Source organism: Pterocles gutturalis, unplaced genomic scaffold (genome assembly GCF_000699245.1).
Source record: "Pterocles gutturalis isolate BGI_N339 unplaced genomic scaffold, ASM69924v1 scaffold4508, whole genome shotgun sequence".
NCBI lineage: Eukaryota > Metazoa > Chordata > Aves > Pterocliformes > Pteroclidae > Pterocles > Pterocles gutturalis.
Window position 1 is genome coordinate 74,413 of NW_010120255.1, and position 16,440 is coordinate 90,852.

Here is a 16,440-nt window from a genome sequence, read left to right on the forward strand (position 1 = left end):
GCAGCACCTTCCAAGATGTGCCATCAAGGAGAGCAGCCACAGGCAGGGAGAGATGTGATGCTCTGCTGGGCAAAGCAAGAAAGCGGTTTTTTTTTTCCTGATGTTTTCAATTTTGCATTTTAAAGTATGCTCTTCTAAGAGGAAAATAAGGAAAGCTTAGTGATTTATCACCTCAGATAATACAGCAGCAAACCCATCTTCTCCTGGTTAAAAAGATCAGTTAAATTATCTTAATGCACCAAATCTGACAGGCAAAAAACATTTCCATAAAAAGCTGTCCCCTTAAAGTTACAAGTCACATCACAAGAGCAAGCTTCTAATCAAAGTGTCAGAGGCAGAGAAGCTTTTATCAGCACTGAAAATCCAAATAAGAACACAGGCTGATCTTGCCAATCCGTAGCAGGAAATAAGTTTAAAAGGCTTTATGGGCAACTGGCTGAAAGTCACTGTTTTTGGTGGCATGCGTCATTGCTCTGCGCTTGGCAAGGCGGGACTTGGACGGAGGAGAAAGCTTCATGGAGCACACAGCATGGGCAATGTTCTCCTGCTCTGCACTGAGTTCATTCTCGTGCTGAGACAACTGGCGGTTAAGGGCTATAGCCTCAGCAGCAAAGAGTGTCAGGTCTTTTGTGCTGCTGTTCCTTTCAAGGGAAAAGGAGAAAGCAGTTACAACATAAGCAGAGTCACTTCACCTGGTTACCCTCACAGCAGAATATCTATTTCCAGGCAGTTTTACTTCTCCTTTCAAAACATCAATACAGCAGGTAGAATGACCAGTTAATATTTGCATCTCTCCTCACTGCAAAGACCAGCAATACATAACAAAACCACCCTGGGATTTTGGAAACAGCCACAGTTCTAGTCCTCGTTCTGTCAAGGACTTCCAGTGTAAACCCAGGAAGCCACCTGTCATGCCATGCTTCATTTCTACATTCTAAAAAAGGATGGGCGTACAGGGCAATACTGTTGATCTTCTTCAGAGTACTGCAATCCCACTATAATTGCACACCTGGCTTAAGGAAATGCATTTCAAATGGGAAGAACCACCTGGAATTGCCAGTGGCAGACATGGAAATAGAAAGAGAGATGGGTGACTCAGGCTCTGTGGCACAGAGAATCTGTCATCAAATCACTTTAAATGAAGCCTGCTCTGCTCGCAGTTAAATTGATACTGTGATCACCACCAACTACGATGGAAGTCAGATCCGAGGCTGCGTATATGATGATTATTCGCCCATCAGAATACAGCCTCTTTGGATAACGCACACCTTTATGCCTTTTTTTTCCCCTCCTGGGCAGCAAACTGTCAAAACCATCATTATTACCTGTCTAAGATTAGCCCTGCACTGCAGGAATACTCTCCAATGCCTTTCCCACAAAGCATCAAGATCATAAAGAAAAATCAGAGCTTTAACATTTGATATTCTTAAAAAAATTGGAGCTGCACATTTATGAAGTTCCACTCTCAACCCGGGACTCTACCCTCAGATTTGTGACCTCCTACCTCTCCCCATTCTTTCAGTAATGATTCTTGGACAAGTTTACAGACATTTAAAAAAAATAATGTATTACCTTTGAAGAACTTGAGGGGTAGGCAATCCCCTTTCAGGAGCCTGCTAGAAGAAGCAGTTAAGGAAAGTTAGTTATGCATTAGCAGCTGAGAAACAATCTTTCCCAAAAGAGAGCGATAAAAACCAGGCAACTCCCCCAAATCATTACAATTAATGGATATTGTATATAAACTAATTCACTGTGGGTTTCCAAATCACTGTTGGTCTACAGATCACATTTCATAACCCCTCTCCCCTCACAAGAAGATACCACAGTTTGCAGGTATAAGACTAAAGTTTTGGAAGCTCTCCAGAGAGTCTATCCTCTCTTTCCTGAACTAGGAACACTAAAGCAAAAGAGGACGCTACTGCTTTTATAAAACTGTATCTACCAGCATTCTGTATTGCTGTATTAAAGAGTAACATAATAATTCATGTACTGCAGTGCTTGGTATTCACAAGAAAGCCACTTAAAATGCATAAAGCAATAATTAAAAAAAACCCCACACTTAAAGCTTGACAGATTCATCCAAATATTTACCACACAGAGCTCCAGAAAGAATAAAGCCACTGTGTATCATTTAATTAATCAAAATAAGAGCACTAAAACATGCAATGACTATATTAAAAGTTCAGAGACAGGGAACAGCTTGTCTGTCACTTTGGAAGAAGAATAACTCGTAAAAAAAATATAAAGGGGGATACATACTCCTTGAACCCATGAATGTTTCAAAACTTGAGCAGCACTAAGTCGTTCTTTGGCGTCACGAACCATCAACTTTGAGATGAGATCTTTGGCCTCAGAGGATATATGTGACCAGTCCTTGTCAGGAAATTCATACTTGCCTTCCTGGATGCTCTCAAAAAGCTTATTCTAGTAAAGAAAAATGTCTTTAATTTATATAGCAACTGGAGTGCAACCAGAATACTTCTCAGGTGGGATTCTTCTCTCAGTTTTATCTACCTAATGTGATGGGTGACAGCTGAAACCACCCAGCCTCCTCGTGGAGTCCATGGAAAGTGACAGGGAACTCCAGATTCAGTGCATCCTAAGGTGGACATGATACACTGTCTGCTGGAAACACCTCTCCCCCACCCTCCCTGTAACAGTGCAGCCAATGTACTCAGTTTTTACAAAGAATAAAATTGGGCCCTGCACGGAGACTCTACTGGGGCTCAACTTTTATCTAAGGAATTGTGGTGACTATTATAAACCACATCAAGAATTACAGAAGACAGGAGGATCACAGGGTCGGAGAGAAGATGAGAAGCTCCAAGATCTCGCTTCAGGAGGTGAAAGAAGCAGTTGCTAAACCTTACTTTAAAAGTTGAGTGATGATACCTTTTTCTATATTTCCACCCTCGCTTCTCAGTGACAGCTTATCCTCCCAGATAACTGGCTGGGTTACAGAGACAGCTCTTCATCGCTGGCATCATGGCAAGTCTTACACCTTAAATTCACAGGGCAAACTACCCTCTCCCACGTATGTCCAGGACATGTGCATTCACCTGGCAAACTCTGCAGACTTCTCCTCTGTCCCAGCCACAGTCTGTGCCACAATTGCCCACAAAAGGGGGGTAACCACTGAGCATGATGTACAGAATCACTCCCAGGCTCCAAAGATCACACCGCTTATCATAGAACGTGGCCTCCTCTGTGAAGACTTCAACCACCTCAGGTGCCATGTATTCTGCAGACCCACACTAGGAAACCAAATTCAAGCAAGTTTTCAAAGAGAGAGTTAAATCAAAGCAAGACTCAAGATCATAATTTTTCTCTCTTTATAGTAGGCAGCTTGGTCTAAAAGCAGAATTAGGCATCAGGGACTACTCAGGTTTACTGCTGGCTTTTACTGCAGATCTCATTTTGTTAAGCTCAATCACAACTGCTGCATCCCTCAAAGGTTAAATGGAATTGGCAAGAGCTCTAAAACATTTTGTGAGCATACTGCATAAAAAAGGTGTAAGGACTACAGAAACCTAATAGAAGGCAAAAGAGTTCCTACTGTTCTTTAGCAGGACCATAAGCTGTTCCATATGAATTTATGGTCCTTTACACAGGGTCAAAATATTCCTTTACATATTTCAGGTTTTTAAATCTTATCCATTAGTTATGAGGTTTTTCATAAAGTAAACAAGTATATCATGGGAGGTGATTTCTGAAACAGACTCCTGCAAAACTGTCATATTTTTCTTTCATAGCAATGCCAAAAGCATAGCTCTGTAGTTTCAGCTAACACGTATCATAAGGCCACACACCAATTACAGAGCTTATAATGCCCTTAGCACATGGGTCTTAGCTACAGAACCCAAGTGAGAGGAAACGAACACAAACTAATGCTCAAACTCAGTCCAAAAGCACACAAAAAACCTCCAAAAATTCTTCCTCATCTGATGGGGTAGGAGTCAAACAGGATCAATGTTTTACTTTCTGACCAACAGGAGAAATAACATGATGAGCTCCTGTGCTTTTGTATATTTGTGCTATGACTGGGAAACCAAGACAGTATTTAGCACACATACTTTAAATGAACTATCCACCCCTGGGGGTAGCAGGAGTAAGCCTTCTGGAAGGCCTCCTCTGGAGATAACAAAAAAAAGTTTTATGGTAGAAGAGAAGAAGAGTGAAGCCACAGTAGGTCTCTTACCGGTGTTGTTAATTCAGGAGTAGTTATTGGAGTACATGCACTGTTCAGCTTCACCCCGCTACCAAGATCAAAGTCACATATTTTTACTGGTGATATCTAAAAACATGGACAAAACTGTAAGAGGCCCAGAAGACTGGAACTAATGCAATATATATGAATACAGCGCCACGTGAAAAATCCCAGGACAAAAAAAAAAAGTTGTTCTAGCAGGAGGACTAGTGAAACTCAGTCTCTCACAGGTATGTTCCTCTCCATGCATTTGCCTCCTCAGTCCCCGCTGCTCCCACATCCCCAGCATCTGACACTATTACATGGATTTTTTATTTAGCTAGGTAAGTGCCAGTACACTTCGGGGCAGTTTGGTAACGTGACCAGCTGGCCTGTAGATGTTGCTTCTCCACCTGAGTACAGCCTCAGAAGAGCTGAGATGCTAAGTTGTAACTGCCATGCCCTCTCTAAGAAAAATTGGCCATTTATCTCCTAGCCAGATGCTTATATTTTCACAGCTCACAGGCTTTCAGTTCTACTAAATTTAGTTGAAGATCACTAATAGATTCAAAAGTCTTCAAGAAGGGAAAGACTAAACGTTGAGGGCTGTCTTCGGAAACCAAGTTAGAAAATGCACTTTGGAAGGTTAAGAGACCAGAGTAGCACCTTTTCTGGAGATTCACACAGAATGTTTTCAGGCTTCAAGTCCCTGTGAGCAATACCTAAACAAGAGTACAAACATTCATTAGAAATGCTGTTTTACTTCTCATTACTTCTCTCTATTAGAATGTGGCCTGGGAAATATTCTAGGCCTGAATTTGTTACACAACACCCCCCTTAATGATACTGAAAATAATTGAATTTCAAAGCACGCTTGTAAAAAGTCACTGTTGCATCCTGCTATGCCTTTATCATCCTTAAACGCACATGAGAGTCAGTCAAGCAAATAAGAACCTGCTAACACTGAACTTTTTGGCTTAGCCAGAATTATTATTTAATTAAAACAAGCTTATTAAGATGACTGACCTGTAGGGAAGTTTATTTGTGTACACAGTTTATTCAAAAGATTTTTGTGCCTTCTACAGTAAGGTCCTTCTTTCCAGAGGGATCAATTAGGGGTTTGCTGAACTCCTACCAGCACAGACAATACCTGAGACACTATCCCAAAAAATCACCCTGAGTTCCCAGGTGAAAATATCATCCCTTTAACAGTGAGGTACATACTCATTCCTGAAATAAAATAAGAATTAAAGGGTTTGGTTGGAGATACAGAAGAAAATGCTAAAGGAGAGCAACCAACAGGCTTCTACATTCATTCAACTGCTATCAGAATAGGCAAACCCAATGGGGAAATGCGCAGTTATTTACCTGTTGAATTCACATGCAAAGGTTCTATGTTGTCAAAGCAGATCTTCAAATGCCTAAACACACAATTTCTGGAAGCTCTCCATTTAATATGATCAAACTTAATAGGAAGGCAGAAAACGAGAACCAAAAATAAAATCAAATGAGCAGCTTGGCTGTAATTTAACTACACTTTAGCTTTGCTTAAAAAAAAAAAAATTACACTCCATGCAGACTCAATACTACTCCAAAGTATGAGAAAAAAAAAAAAAAACCAGCAAATTCTAGGCAAGAGTTTCTAATATCTTTGCTTCAGCACACTCCACAAGACATAACTTTAAAAAATATAACATTAATAGCATAGCACAGCATTGATGTAAAGAAATCAGAGCTTTCATAATGATGCAGTTCACATTACTTATGCATGGAAGATGTGAAACCCAACAAATGAAGATGGCCCGTACTGACATTTACAGCAAGGCTGACAAAACTCCCAAATGGTTGGCTTGGCTTGCAATGTGAAACCCAACGGCACTTTTTTGTATTATAGTTTGGATTCAAATGTCTGATTATGTAATTTATTTTTTTTTGCCATTGCACTCAGCACTGAGAAAAGAAAACAACTGCCTTGAAACACTCCTCCAGTGGATTATTAGCAATAAAGCACACATACCCCAAGTGGGTGTAAGGCACTATTATCATCCAGCTGAGTTTTAAACTACTCCTGGCAAAAGAATTAGTTGTCCTCATTCAATTTCTTTTTTTTTATTAAAGCATCTAGCTATAGCACTTCTCCATTAAGCTGTGCAATAAAACTACTTTAATTTCCTGTTTACTTTAGTGTTCTGTATGCTACTTACTAATTATTTTAATGTCACACGGAAGAACCATACAGAGAACAATAAAATGAAAAGGGATGTCGCTGTAGCCAATTCTGCAGGCCATGTCCCCACTGTACCAATTCACAGCAAATGACAAGAAAGAAAGTAGATTGCTGCTCTAAAGTCATTTTAATGAATCACTACCCTCTCATTTGGGGAAAAGGGAATTAAAACTAAAAGCTGAGAGAGAACCACAGAAAGGTATTAGCTGAGTTGATGTTACACTTCCTTGAACAGTGTTGCTAGACTTTCAGCTGTTAAGCAACCTACTATAGTCCTAACACATCAGATAAGTATTTGCCCGCATGCTCAGCCTAAGTTTCCTGTTCCTTATTTGCCCCATACCTCAAAGTCAAAATCTTCTAAACACAGGTATTCAAAGAGTACATTCTCTGCATGTCTAAAGTTGAGTTATCGCACAGACAGGCTATGAAGATTGCCAAGTCTTAATCCAAAGCTTGTTTCCGTATTCAAATTAACTTCTCATAACACACAACACATGAAAGACCCATGTTCCTCAGGTTTACTTTCTTTATTCCCTATGCATTGCTACACTTTTCTTTTTAATTATTGAGGTACCAATCCTGTGATTCCAACTCAAGCACATAAGTAGTCCTGTGACTTACAAGTAAAGCCTACAATTGAACATCTATTGAATTGGGGCCAGTATTAAACAACTTAGACTGCAGATGTAGATCTGCTGTGATCTACCTGGCTATTCAGAATGGCAAAATAAATGTTGAGAAAAACGTATCAAAATCAATAACCAATAAACATAGCCTCCAACTACATGCCATTCTACTCAGAGGTAGTGACTGTAACATTAACTGAAGCTGCTTAATCTACGCAAGAGCAGATGATCATGACATAGGAAAGATTTTGAAGGTATCTACCACAGTCAACATGAACATATACACTGGGATGACCATAACGAACATGGATATTTTGAAATGAAACAAAAGTACTCCCAAGTAGAAAAAGCAGCAAGGAAACATTTTAACATAAAAGAATTCTCTACAAACAGATCTGCCTCAAAGTCTGAGTAAATCCCTAATGAAACAAGCACACACTCAAAAAAGAATTATGGTTCACTTGTAGGTCTCTCAATCCAACAGCAAGGGTCTAAATGTGGAAACCAAAAGCTACTACAAAGAGGCCTTGTAACCAGCAGTAATTTGGGGTAAATACAAAAAAACATCACTGTAGACCTGAAAGAGGAGGAAATTAAAAAGAATATTAGCTCCCTTTCCAGTAATCTTTACCTGGTGGCTTAGGTAACAGGAACAAGCAGACAGATTCAACCCCATTGTTAATTCTCCCTGGACACCACTTTAACTTTTCTTCTTCAAAAGCTTATACCATCTTAACACAGCTGACTAAACTACCACATTACAAAACTAATATTATAGAGGAAAACAGCATAACTCATCTGCCATTGCTGAAACAGAAATGCTAGCAAAGGCTGACTGCTTACAGATACGTGCTCCATAACCTAAGTGCACAATATCAACTAGTAAAGACTGCAACAGCCTCTTCTCACCTTTTGTATGAAGAAAATCCAGAGCAGAGGCAATATCTCTCACCACTTTGCTAGCTTCTCGTTCATTGAAGTGCTTCTGCTTTTGTATATGGGCCAGGATTGAACCTGTAAGAGTAACAGGTGAAAGGCAAAACTTTAGTACAAATGCTGCCAGGGCTGAGAAAAGGCTTTGTCAATACAAGGATAAAAAGCACAATAGCCACCACCAGTCTCCCATAAAGGGACAACTGATCTCAGTGTGAACAGGGCCAGAAATAATTTAGAAAAGTTATTTGTAACTAACACTCTATCTTACTATGCTTACATAGAAACTGAAGTGTCACAAGCTCGTATTTCTAGACAAAGATAGCCTCAGAAAATAAGGATGAACTAGTACCAAGTATCATGAATCCATAACCTCATTCCTCATGTTTTACAACAGCCTTTCATAGCAGACAACTTCTGTAGACCAAACAGGGGAAATGACCAAGAATAAAAAGGTACAACTGAGCAGCTTCAATACTTAAGCATGCTAGAATATAATCTTCAAGTACTGCAGCCCTCTAGGTTAAGCACAGCATGAGACGCAATCGCTTTTTACTGCCCCAGCACACCAACTGGTCTGTTTTCCACACACTGAGAACAGTAGAGACTTGCCAATAGTACTAGTAAAACTCAAACATCAGCTAGGGATGTACACAGCACTTCAACAAAAGCCACCCTTCCTCAAGTCACAGATGACTGCGCTCGAACTCACTCTCCTCATTTTGTGTAATGTGACAATTGAAACCCTGGCCTGAAAGTCAAGTATACACATTTTTTGTCTCAATACCATCAAAATAAAGAGACATTCTACCTTTAAATGCACACTAAATTCCCACTGACTTCAAGATAAGGCTCATACACTGACTTAAAGCAAAACTTGCCCAGGAACATGCAAACTGACAAAAGACCTCTCAAATATGAACATACTGAAGGACTGGCAGCCTGCAGTTAGAGTTCCACTGGTATCCCTTTAACAAAGGATAAAGGGAAGTTTGATTCCTATCTTCTGTAAGTTAATTCCATCAATTTTCAGATCCAAGCCCACTAAATAGGCTTACTACTGTCTTCCATTTTCTTACTCAGAGAGATATTATTTATAAAAGCAATCAGGCAGAGAAATTCAAGTAACTGACACTTTTTATTAGCCCCCAATACAGTAAACATTTTATATCTCAGGTGATTTCATTTTTATTCTTCAATGCTAAATGTGGAAGGAAACCTCCCATTCTCTGTTGTGGTAACTCCTTTTCTTATACCATCAGTGCTGCTGCCACTCCTCCACAGCAAGGATTCAGAAAAGACAGTCAAAAAGAGAGATGGACAAAAGACTCTTTGGATATGCTTTGATACAACAAAAGACTCTTCAGATATTCACATATATGCTGTGTCAGATGGTTGGAAGAAGGACACTTTGGACCAGGTTATCTGATTCCAAATATAGGTTTCCCTTGCTGAAAACACCACTTTCTAGTTTGCTATAGATTTCTTAAGGGCACAGAGTTCAAAGGGTTTTCCTGATATAGTTGTTATCTATACCTTTAGAAAGTAGTAACCGTTTTTTAATGTCTCCATTCATGTGGAAAAGACCCCAGACTTTCCAGGAGACAATACTGAGCCACCTGAAGTGCTCATTTCACTCTGCATTCACTGTTTATTTCAGATTACTCTTCCAAATAGAGCTGAAGTTCCAAATTCTCTCAAATAAGAATTATATCAATATCAATGAAAACATAGTCTACAGACTTTCTATTCAGCCCACATAGAGGAATTCCACAAATAGAAAGAATAGCAGGGCCACAGTTGTTACCACCTCTTCAGTATTCATCAGAGAGAAAGCATCATACAGCACCTCCCAAAATGCATTACAGGAGGGGAGGACAGGACTCTTAAATCATGCAAGTTCAGCATAATAAGCTGGATTTTAACACTTCCAATTATAAAATCCTGTCAGGCAAGCATATTAAATGGCTTCCGCATATAATGGTGAACTGAACACAGCTAAAGATGGGAGCAGAGCTCCTTCAGTTACCACAGCTACAGGATGGCAAAGCTGAAAATGCAAAGCCCAAGTTATACCCCAACATTGTAGGTAACACCAGTCTCAGACTGGAGTTACTAAAGGCTTGTACTGAAGATGAGTGTTCTCATTCTTGCCAGCCACACTGCTTACATCAGAAACTGTAGTGCACCAGAAGCTGGTCTGACCCTTAATTCCCATTATTTCTTTCTTCAAACCCACATACCTAACACTTCAAATGCAGAAATTTTTCAAAGAGAAAACTAGCTTCAGCCCTAGCTGACCACTGTAAAAACAGTAGCTAAGAGAGGGAAAAAGGTGTGGCATTATTATCCGCTCAACAGTCGTTCAGGTACACTGACAACCATAGTCTCACAGTCAAAGAAGAGGGTTAATAATGGAAGAATGTGGAGATGGGAAAATAGACAAACGCAGATTCATCCCAATCGAGCCCTATTATACGTACTTTATCAGAGAAATCTGTGCATTAAGAGCAAGTGTTAGAGGAAACCACAATGAAATGATGCAGTAATTTTAAGGGAAGGTAAACAAAAGCTTTTACTCAAGCAAAAAGCCATGTCCTGCTCTCTTTAAAAAAAAGTTCTGCTTCTATACCAAAAGAATTTGCACTTCTTGCACATATGGTTTGCTACTGAAAACGTTCTTGACCAGTGATAACAGATGATGTTCTATGGAGAGAAGTACTCTCCTGCAGAAACTTAGTTTTTCTTTGACAGGCAGGCCACAATTCTAACTCATGGTTTTGCACAGCCATGCAATTCACGGATACCATAATCATGCTCAATGCAGACAAATGTGAGAAAATACACAAAGTGCCTGATGTAGCCTTCTTATTCCCCAGGCGAGTCTTAAATGCTGGAGACCAGTGACCACACATGTTCACTTGACTGGCCTCCAAACAGCCACTAGCAGACTGCTTCACAATTACAACAACCCAAGGCAGAGCAAGACATTTTTCACAATGGTGCCCCATGAGTTTCTGGAAACAAAGTCAATCCTACATCAAGGGAAAATGCTACCAGAGCATACAGATACTGTACTAAGATCACGCGTAATACCTGACATACCGTGTGTCTCCCCTTGCCTGAAGGAAGTGACCTACTAACTATACTGCAAAGCTTCCACTTTAATAGAGCTGACATTTCCAGCGCTAAACTACAGAAAGGGATTGCAAATGTATGACCAGACCCATCAATATTCAGGAATATGCATACTTCAAGCTTTACATATTATTTCCTCTAGTTCTTGATCTTAAAATTCTCAAGCATTTAAAACAAGCTCTTCATTTTCTACTTTAAAACACTGAGACAAACAGGACCAAGACAATTTAGTGAACATAGGCACAGTGACTGCATAGTACCTCCTCGCAGCTTCTCAAAGACAAGGTAGTATCTTGCGTCATCTTCAAAAAATTCTATTAACTCCAAAATGTTCCTTAAAAAAAAAAAAAATAGAGGGGGAAATAGAAGAAACAGTCACAGGGTATAAACAAAGCAACAAAGTTTCAGCATGGATAATTAAGAAGCACCAGAAGTAACCAAAAATAAAAGTTCTAATTAAACATGTTGCTTTGGTTGCCTATGGCATTAAAACCATATTTCCAATTCACACTGAAATTTGAGTGAGGGAAACGGGCCAAACACCAAAATCAGACAGGACTGTGAAAGAGTTCTGCTACTGCTCAGTGACAGGAAGATAACTGGTAATAGGTTCTATTTAATAATTTAGAACATCGCATTTGTGCTGAAGGCAAGAACAAAAAAAGTAACATTGGCATTCTTTCTCTTTAGAAATCACAAGGCAGAACACATAGTGCTTGAAGGAGACAGGCATCCGTCAACATGACATTAACTCCAACACCTTAGTTACCATTTTTAGACTAACTCCTCTTTACTAGTGTACAACCTTTGCAGCACCACATAAACACCCCATGTTGCCTTGAGAATGTCAAACATGGAAGTCAGATTTTTCTAGACTTATAATACACACAGTGTCCAAATTCTGCACGTGGTCATGAGAGGCTGAGTTTTTCATCACTTACGTACTGGATGACCATATGCTGTTAACCATAAACAGAACAAAAATGTAGTCTGCTTCTCTATAGCACAACTTAAAAGATAATTTAAAAACAAACTTGTTAAGTGCTGTACTAAAAATTTGTAAAAAAAGGCGCAATATAAGCTGCAGAAGCATAGTATAGATAATAGCTGTTGTACACATTCTAGATTAACATAGACATCTAAAGGAGTAGTTTCAGAATTGGCTTAAACTCATCACAGAGCATGCTACCGCTGGCTGCACAGCCTTTCCCTCCTTTTCAGACATGAGCAGCAGCTTTAAAGTTGCTTCATCCTATGGCTATGTGAAGTCAGCGCACATTCAAATGAAAACTAAATTAGCTTTTGGCTGACCTAAGAGTTCCAGTGCAAAAGCAGGAAGGCTGACACAGAGGAAGAAGACAAACCATGCATTAAGGAAAGGATTTGCAAGACTGTTCCTTTCAACAGCAGCTGGTATTAGCTTTCGGCTGACCTAAGAGTTCCAGCGCAAAAGCAGGAAGGCTGACACAAAGAGGAAGAAGACAAACCATGCATTAAGGAAAGGATTTGCAAGACTGTTCCTTTCAACAGCAGCTGGTATCAGGTCAGCTTTTGCTGATGGTGAAATCACAGGGGAGACAGTCAAAATGTTTATTCCTCATTTGGACAAAAGCCATGCATCACCAAAGCACATTAAGACTACACTGATCTGGTTGCTAATTGAGTTATGTAACTTTCAAATTGTAAATATTTCCCTAAATTTCACAGGTAAAAAAAGGGGGAAATTCTTATTCTGAATAGGTCAAGTCTAAATTTCAACTGGTTTTAAGGAGACTACTGCAAAGCTCCTAACCTAGTCACCCATAAGAAGCTTAAAAATTCAAAAAAAACCTATTCAAGATACTTTAAATAAAAAAAACACACACAAGACTCTATACTTACTTGTTACCCTGACACTGGTACAGCGTTTCTATTTCACGAAAAACCCGACTCCGACTATGCCCAGCATTTTTTTCAATGATCTGTGGAAAGAGTTAGAGCTCATATTTGAAAAATCACTGCAGGAACAGTACATGTGGCTCTGAAATTAGATAACTGATCTAAAGCTTCAACCTCATGCATGCCCACAGAGAGAAACACTCCACACCTTTGTTTAATTTCTCATTTATTTATAGTGTCAGTAGAGGTCTGGAAGACATTCGAAGGACAAGAGAAATGAGGACAGGAAACGAAGAAAGGAACTAAATTCACATGGTTCACAGTCACTTACCAGTTACCGCAAGCTTTTACTTGCATCATTTTAACTCTGCAATGTGCAGAAAAGGATATAATTTTGAGTTCTAACAAAAACAGATTTGAGGCTCATCAGACATTAAACAGCCAAAAAGAAGAGATTTGTCACTATAGGCATTTAAGTAAAAAGCACTAAATTCACCACAAAATGAGAGTTTGGTTCATAGCACAAACTTCAAAGACCCAACAATAGGACTCAACATATTAAAGAAAACCTACATTCTACCTCAGAGCCCGTCTGTACTGCCATCAGAAGTCACCTTCCTTCACACACTCCTCAGGCTGAAAGAGGACAAGGACAAGGGCTTTCCATGGAGGCTGGGACTGAATGATTGCTATGTGAACTGAAAGCTCATGACATCACCACCATCTGTATCCAGTACTGGTTTCTCATTTTTACAGCCAGAGTTCTCCGGTACAGAATGGACAACCATTCACCAGCACTATATGAGACTTGGTATCTGATCACCTCTAATTCATAACATAGCGGTTTGTTTATTCCAGACTTTCAACTTCAACAATTCTACAAAGTACACACAAAATTAGAGCATCTATAGGACTAGATTTTTAAAGGGGTTTAAAATGTTGTGCCTATGGTTTTTGCTAAAGAATCAAGCATCAAGCTTTCCTATTATTTGTGTTTGTAATTAAATGGAGGATTCAGGATAACCACAAATCTATAAATGGCCCCTAACACTTAATATAATGGTATTACAGAAGACTCCCTGCTACCAAAAAATAAGAGACAGCTTTACATGAACTAATGGCAGTAACTGATGCCCTCTGAACTCAGAGCAATGTTCTCAAAAGCTTGCATTATTTGCTAGGCCATGTTAGATAACTACTTGGCCTCTTCTTTCATAAGAAGAGATAAAACTGGTAGAACTTCAATCAAATCAGGACATGAGAGGAAAGCTTGCCCTGAGATCTAACCATCACACAGCCATTTACTATTTGTGAATTCCATCTGCAGCTGATATACCAGTTCAATCCAGAGTCACAATACTTAAGATGACAGATATCTCAAAGGTTATAAAGTAGGCTCATTTCAAGCATCAAAAATTTTCTAAAAGGTTTTGCTAGTACCCACTGTATTACAGGTTTTCACTGAGATACTAGGAGGGAGAAGACGTGTTACAGACAGAAGTGATGCTACTTTTTATTCTGTACTTACTTTTACTGCATATTCTTTCCCAGTTTGGAGGCTGACAGCACCCTGAACTTTGGCATATGCTCCCTCACCAAGAAGCTCAGCAGTCAGCTTGTACAAGTCTGCCAAAGAAATCCAGCAGGAAGGAGGAATTAGCCAAAGCACTGCAGTGAATATCAAGGCAAGCTATTTATCTGATGAACGTTCCTCATATGACAGCAACTGAAAAAAATTCCCTTTTATAATGTGGACAGAAAATAGATTTATGCAGTATTAAAGTAGATGTGCAGCCTTAATTATGCCTCATTTTCACTTCCCCCCTTCAGGTTCCAGGAAAATTTGAAGACAACTTCATACCAGCATCAAAATTACAAGTTTGTTCATACAAGAAACATTTATCTCAGCAATTGCTAGGACTTTATCCACCTGGTCTGTCTTCATGTAAAAACTCAGAATCAATTTTTTCAGGTGGAAAACATTTCACTCCTTGATCAGAAAATGCCTACCATACAAAATCTACTTGCAGAGATAGTGTTTTAAGTATAATGAAGATTTGAATGTTTAAACCTAGCAGACTGCTACCCTCTTGATTTGCAACATACCTTACAACACTACTTGCACACTAAGAAGTTTTATACTGGTCAGCTTTGTCACACTGAACTGTATTTTACCTACAATCCTTCACAGTATTTGTGCTCACATATATTCAGTCAAAAAATTTTGACAACAGCACAGCTGTTTCTACTAAAAAAAAAAAACACCAAAAACACCAAACCAGATCATGAACTTACAGTGTTTGACAAAAAGCAATGTTTAGCTTAAAAAAACTGAGAAAAGCAGAGGGAAAACAGACCATTAAAATCAAAAGCTTAGAAGCTGTCACCAACCTTCAAACTTCCCAGGGACATGATCTGTGGCTCTGGTTCTTTTTTTCTTTTTCCTTTTCCCACTGTCTGCTATGGGGAGAGGCTGACTGCTGACCATCTCTGTGTGGCAGAACATAAAGGAACCTTTAACACACAATTGGTTACTTTACTTTAGGAGAAAACGAACATGCTCTTCTGTGTTTATGTTCTTAAGCTATACAAAAGTTTCTCTGCTTGTCTTCATCATAGGCTGCCATCTCTCCCCCAAATATCAGAGGAAACCTAAAAAGACAATTTGGGTGCTAATTAACAGCTCTAGGGAGGTTTGATAAATAAATGTGCAAACAGAATAACTATGGATCTGTACTGAATCCTCCTCTCACAGCACAGTAAGGCGAAGCATGGGAATAACCTTGTCAACAACCACTATGAACTACCCACAACATAACGCATGCCCTGATGCAAGACAGGATTTACAACCCTCATAAAGGCGCTGTTCTTTGAGCTATTCTACTGTTTTACAAGTATATTTTTCAAGTCCGTTTAAGAAAACGAGCTTCCAAAAGAGAGGAAGATGTGTGGAAGTTTCAAACAAGCCTGTGAAACAAAGCAACCACAAGAGTTAGCAGGTCAAAGGAGCAATCTAGGTAAATTTATTCTGAGTAAAGGCCAGGGCAAAAAAACCAAACATTTCTCACAAAACCATGATGTGCCTTTCTAATCCACAGATCACTTATGCTCCAAAACAAGCACTGTTTATGGTATTTAGATATTTTTTTCCTTCACTACTAGCTGCAAGAGCTTAGTCAGAGATAACTATTCACTGATACAAGATAATATCGCATGAAAAGAAAAAACACCTGCATATTCTTATGGAAGGCCTAAGTAAAAACATTGCCATACACTTTCTCTGCCAGAGGCTGCTTCATACAGCTAACTTACCTCCAGAAAGGTTAAATGGTTCCACACTATACTCACATCAGCACTTCTCCACAACACCAGTCACATCCTGCCAAGTCAGCCCTAGCAGTCAAAAATCACAGCTCAAAGTCTTTAAGGCAGTAGCAAAGCACTTCTAA

The 16,440-nt window shown here is 39.3% G+C and overlaps 1 protein-coding gene across 1 annotated transcript; it reads right to left on the reverse strand.

Moving 5' to 3' along the window:
• Positions 1-412: 412 nt before the first annotated feature.
• MKNK1 (MAP kinase interacting serine/threonine kinase 1) lies at positions 413-15,497 on the reverse strand. The gene is made up of 11 exons (XM_010076821.1): positions 15,383-15,497; positions 14,520-14,617; positions 12,995-13,074; positions 11,374-11,447; positions 7,952-8,056; positions 4,853-4,908; positions 4,199-4,294; positions 3,060-3,254; positions 2,260-2,424; positions 1,573-1,616; positions 413-641 (listed from the first exon to the last, which is right to left on the reverse strand). Exons 1-11 carry the CDS (start codon positions 15,495-15,497, stop codon positions 413-415), a joined length of 1,257 nt encoding a protein of 418 aa, XP_010075123.1.
• Between the last annotated feature and the right edge of the window lie 943 nt (positions 15,498-16,440).

What these genes read in the sequence shown, in the direction of transcription:
- MKNK1 (XM_010076821.1), bottom strand. Translation starts at nt 15,497, where the DNA reads ATGTTCTGCCACACAGAGATGGTCAGCAGTCAGCCTCTCCCCATAGCA. An exon ending in TACCAGTGTCAGGGTAACAA is followed by an intron (nt 11,448 to 12,994) that starts GTAAGTATAGAG and finishes TTTTTTTTTAAG; the next exon opens with GAACATTTTGGAGTTAATAG. An exon ending in CTCCTGAATTAACAACACCG is followed by an intron (nt 3,255 to 4,198) that starts GTAAGAGACCTA and finishes TTGGTTTCCTAG; the next exon opens with TGTGGGTCTGCAGAATACAT.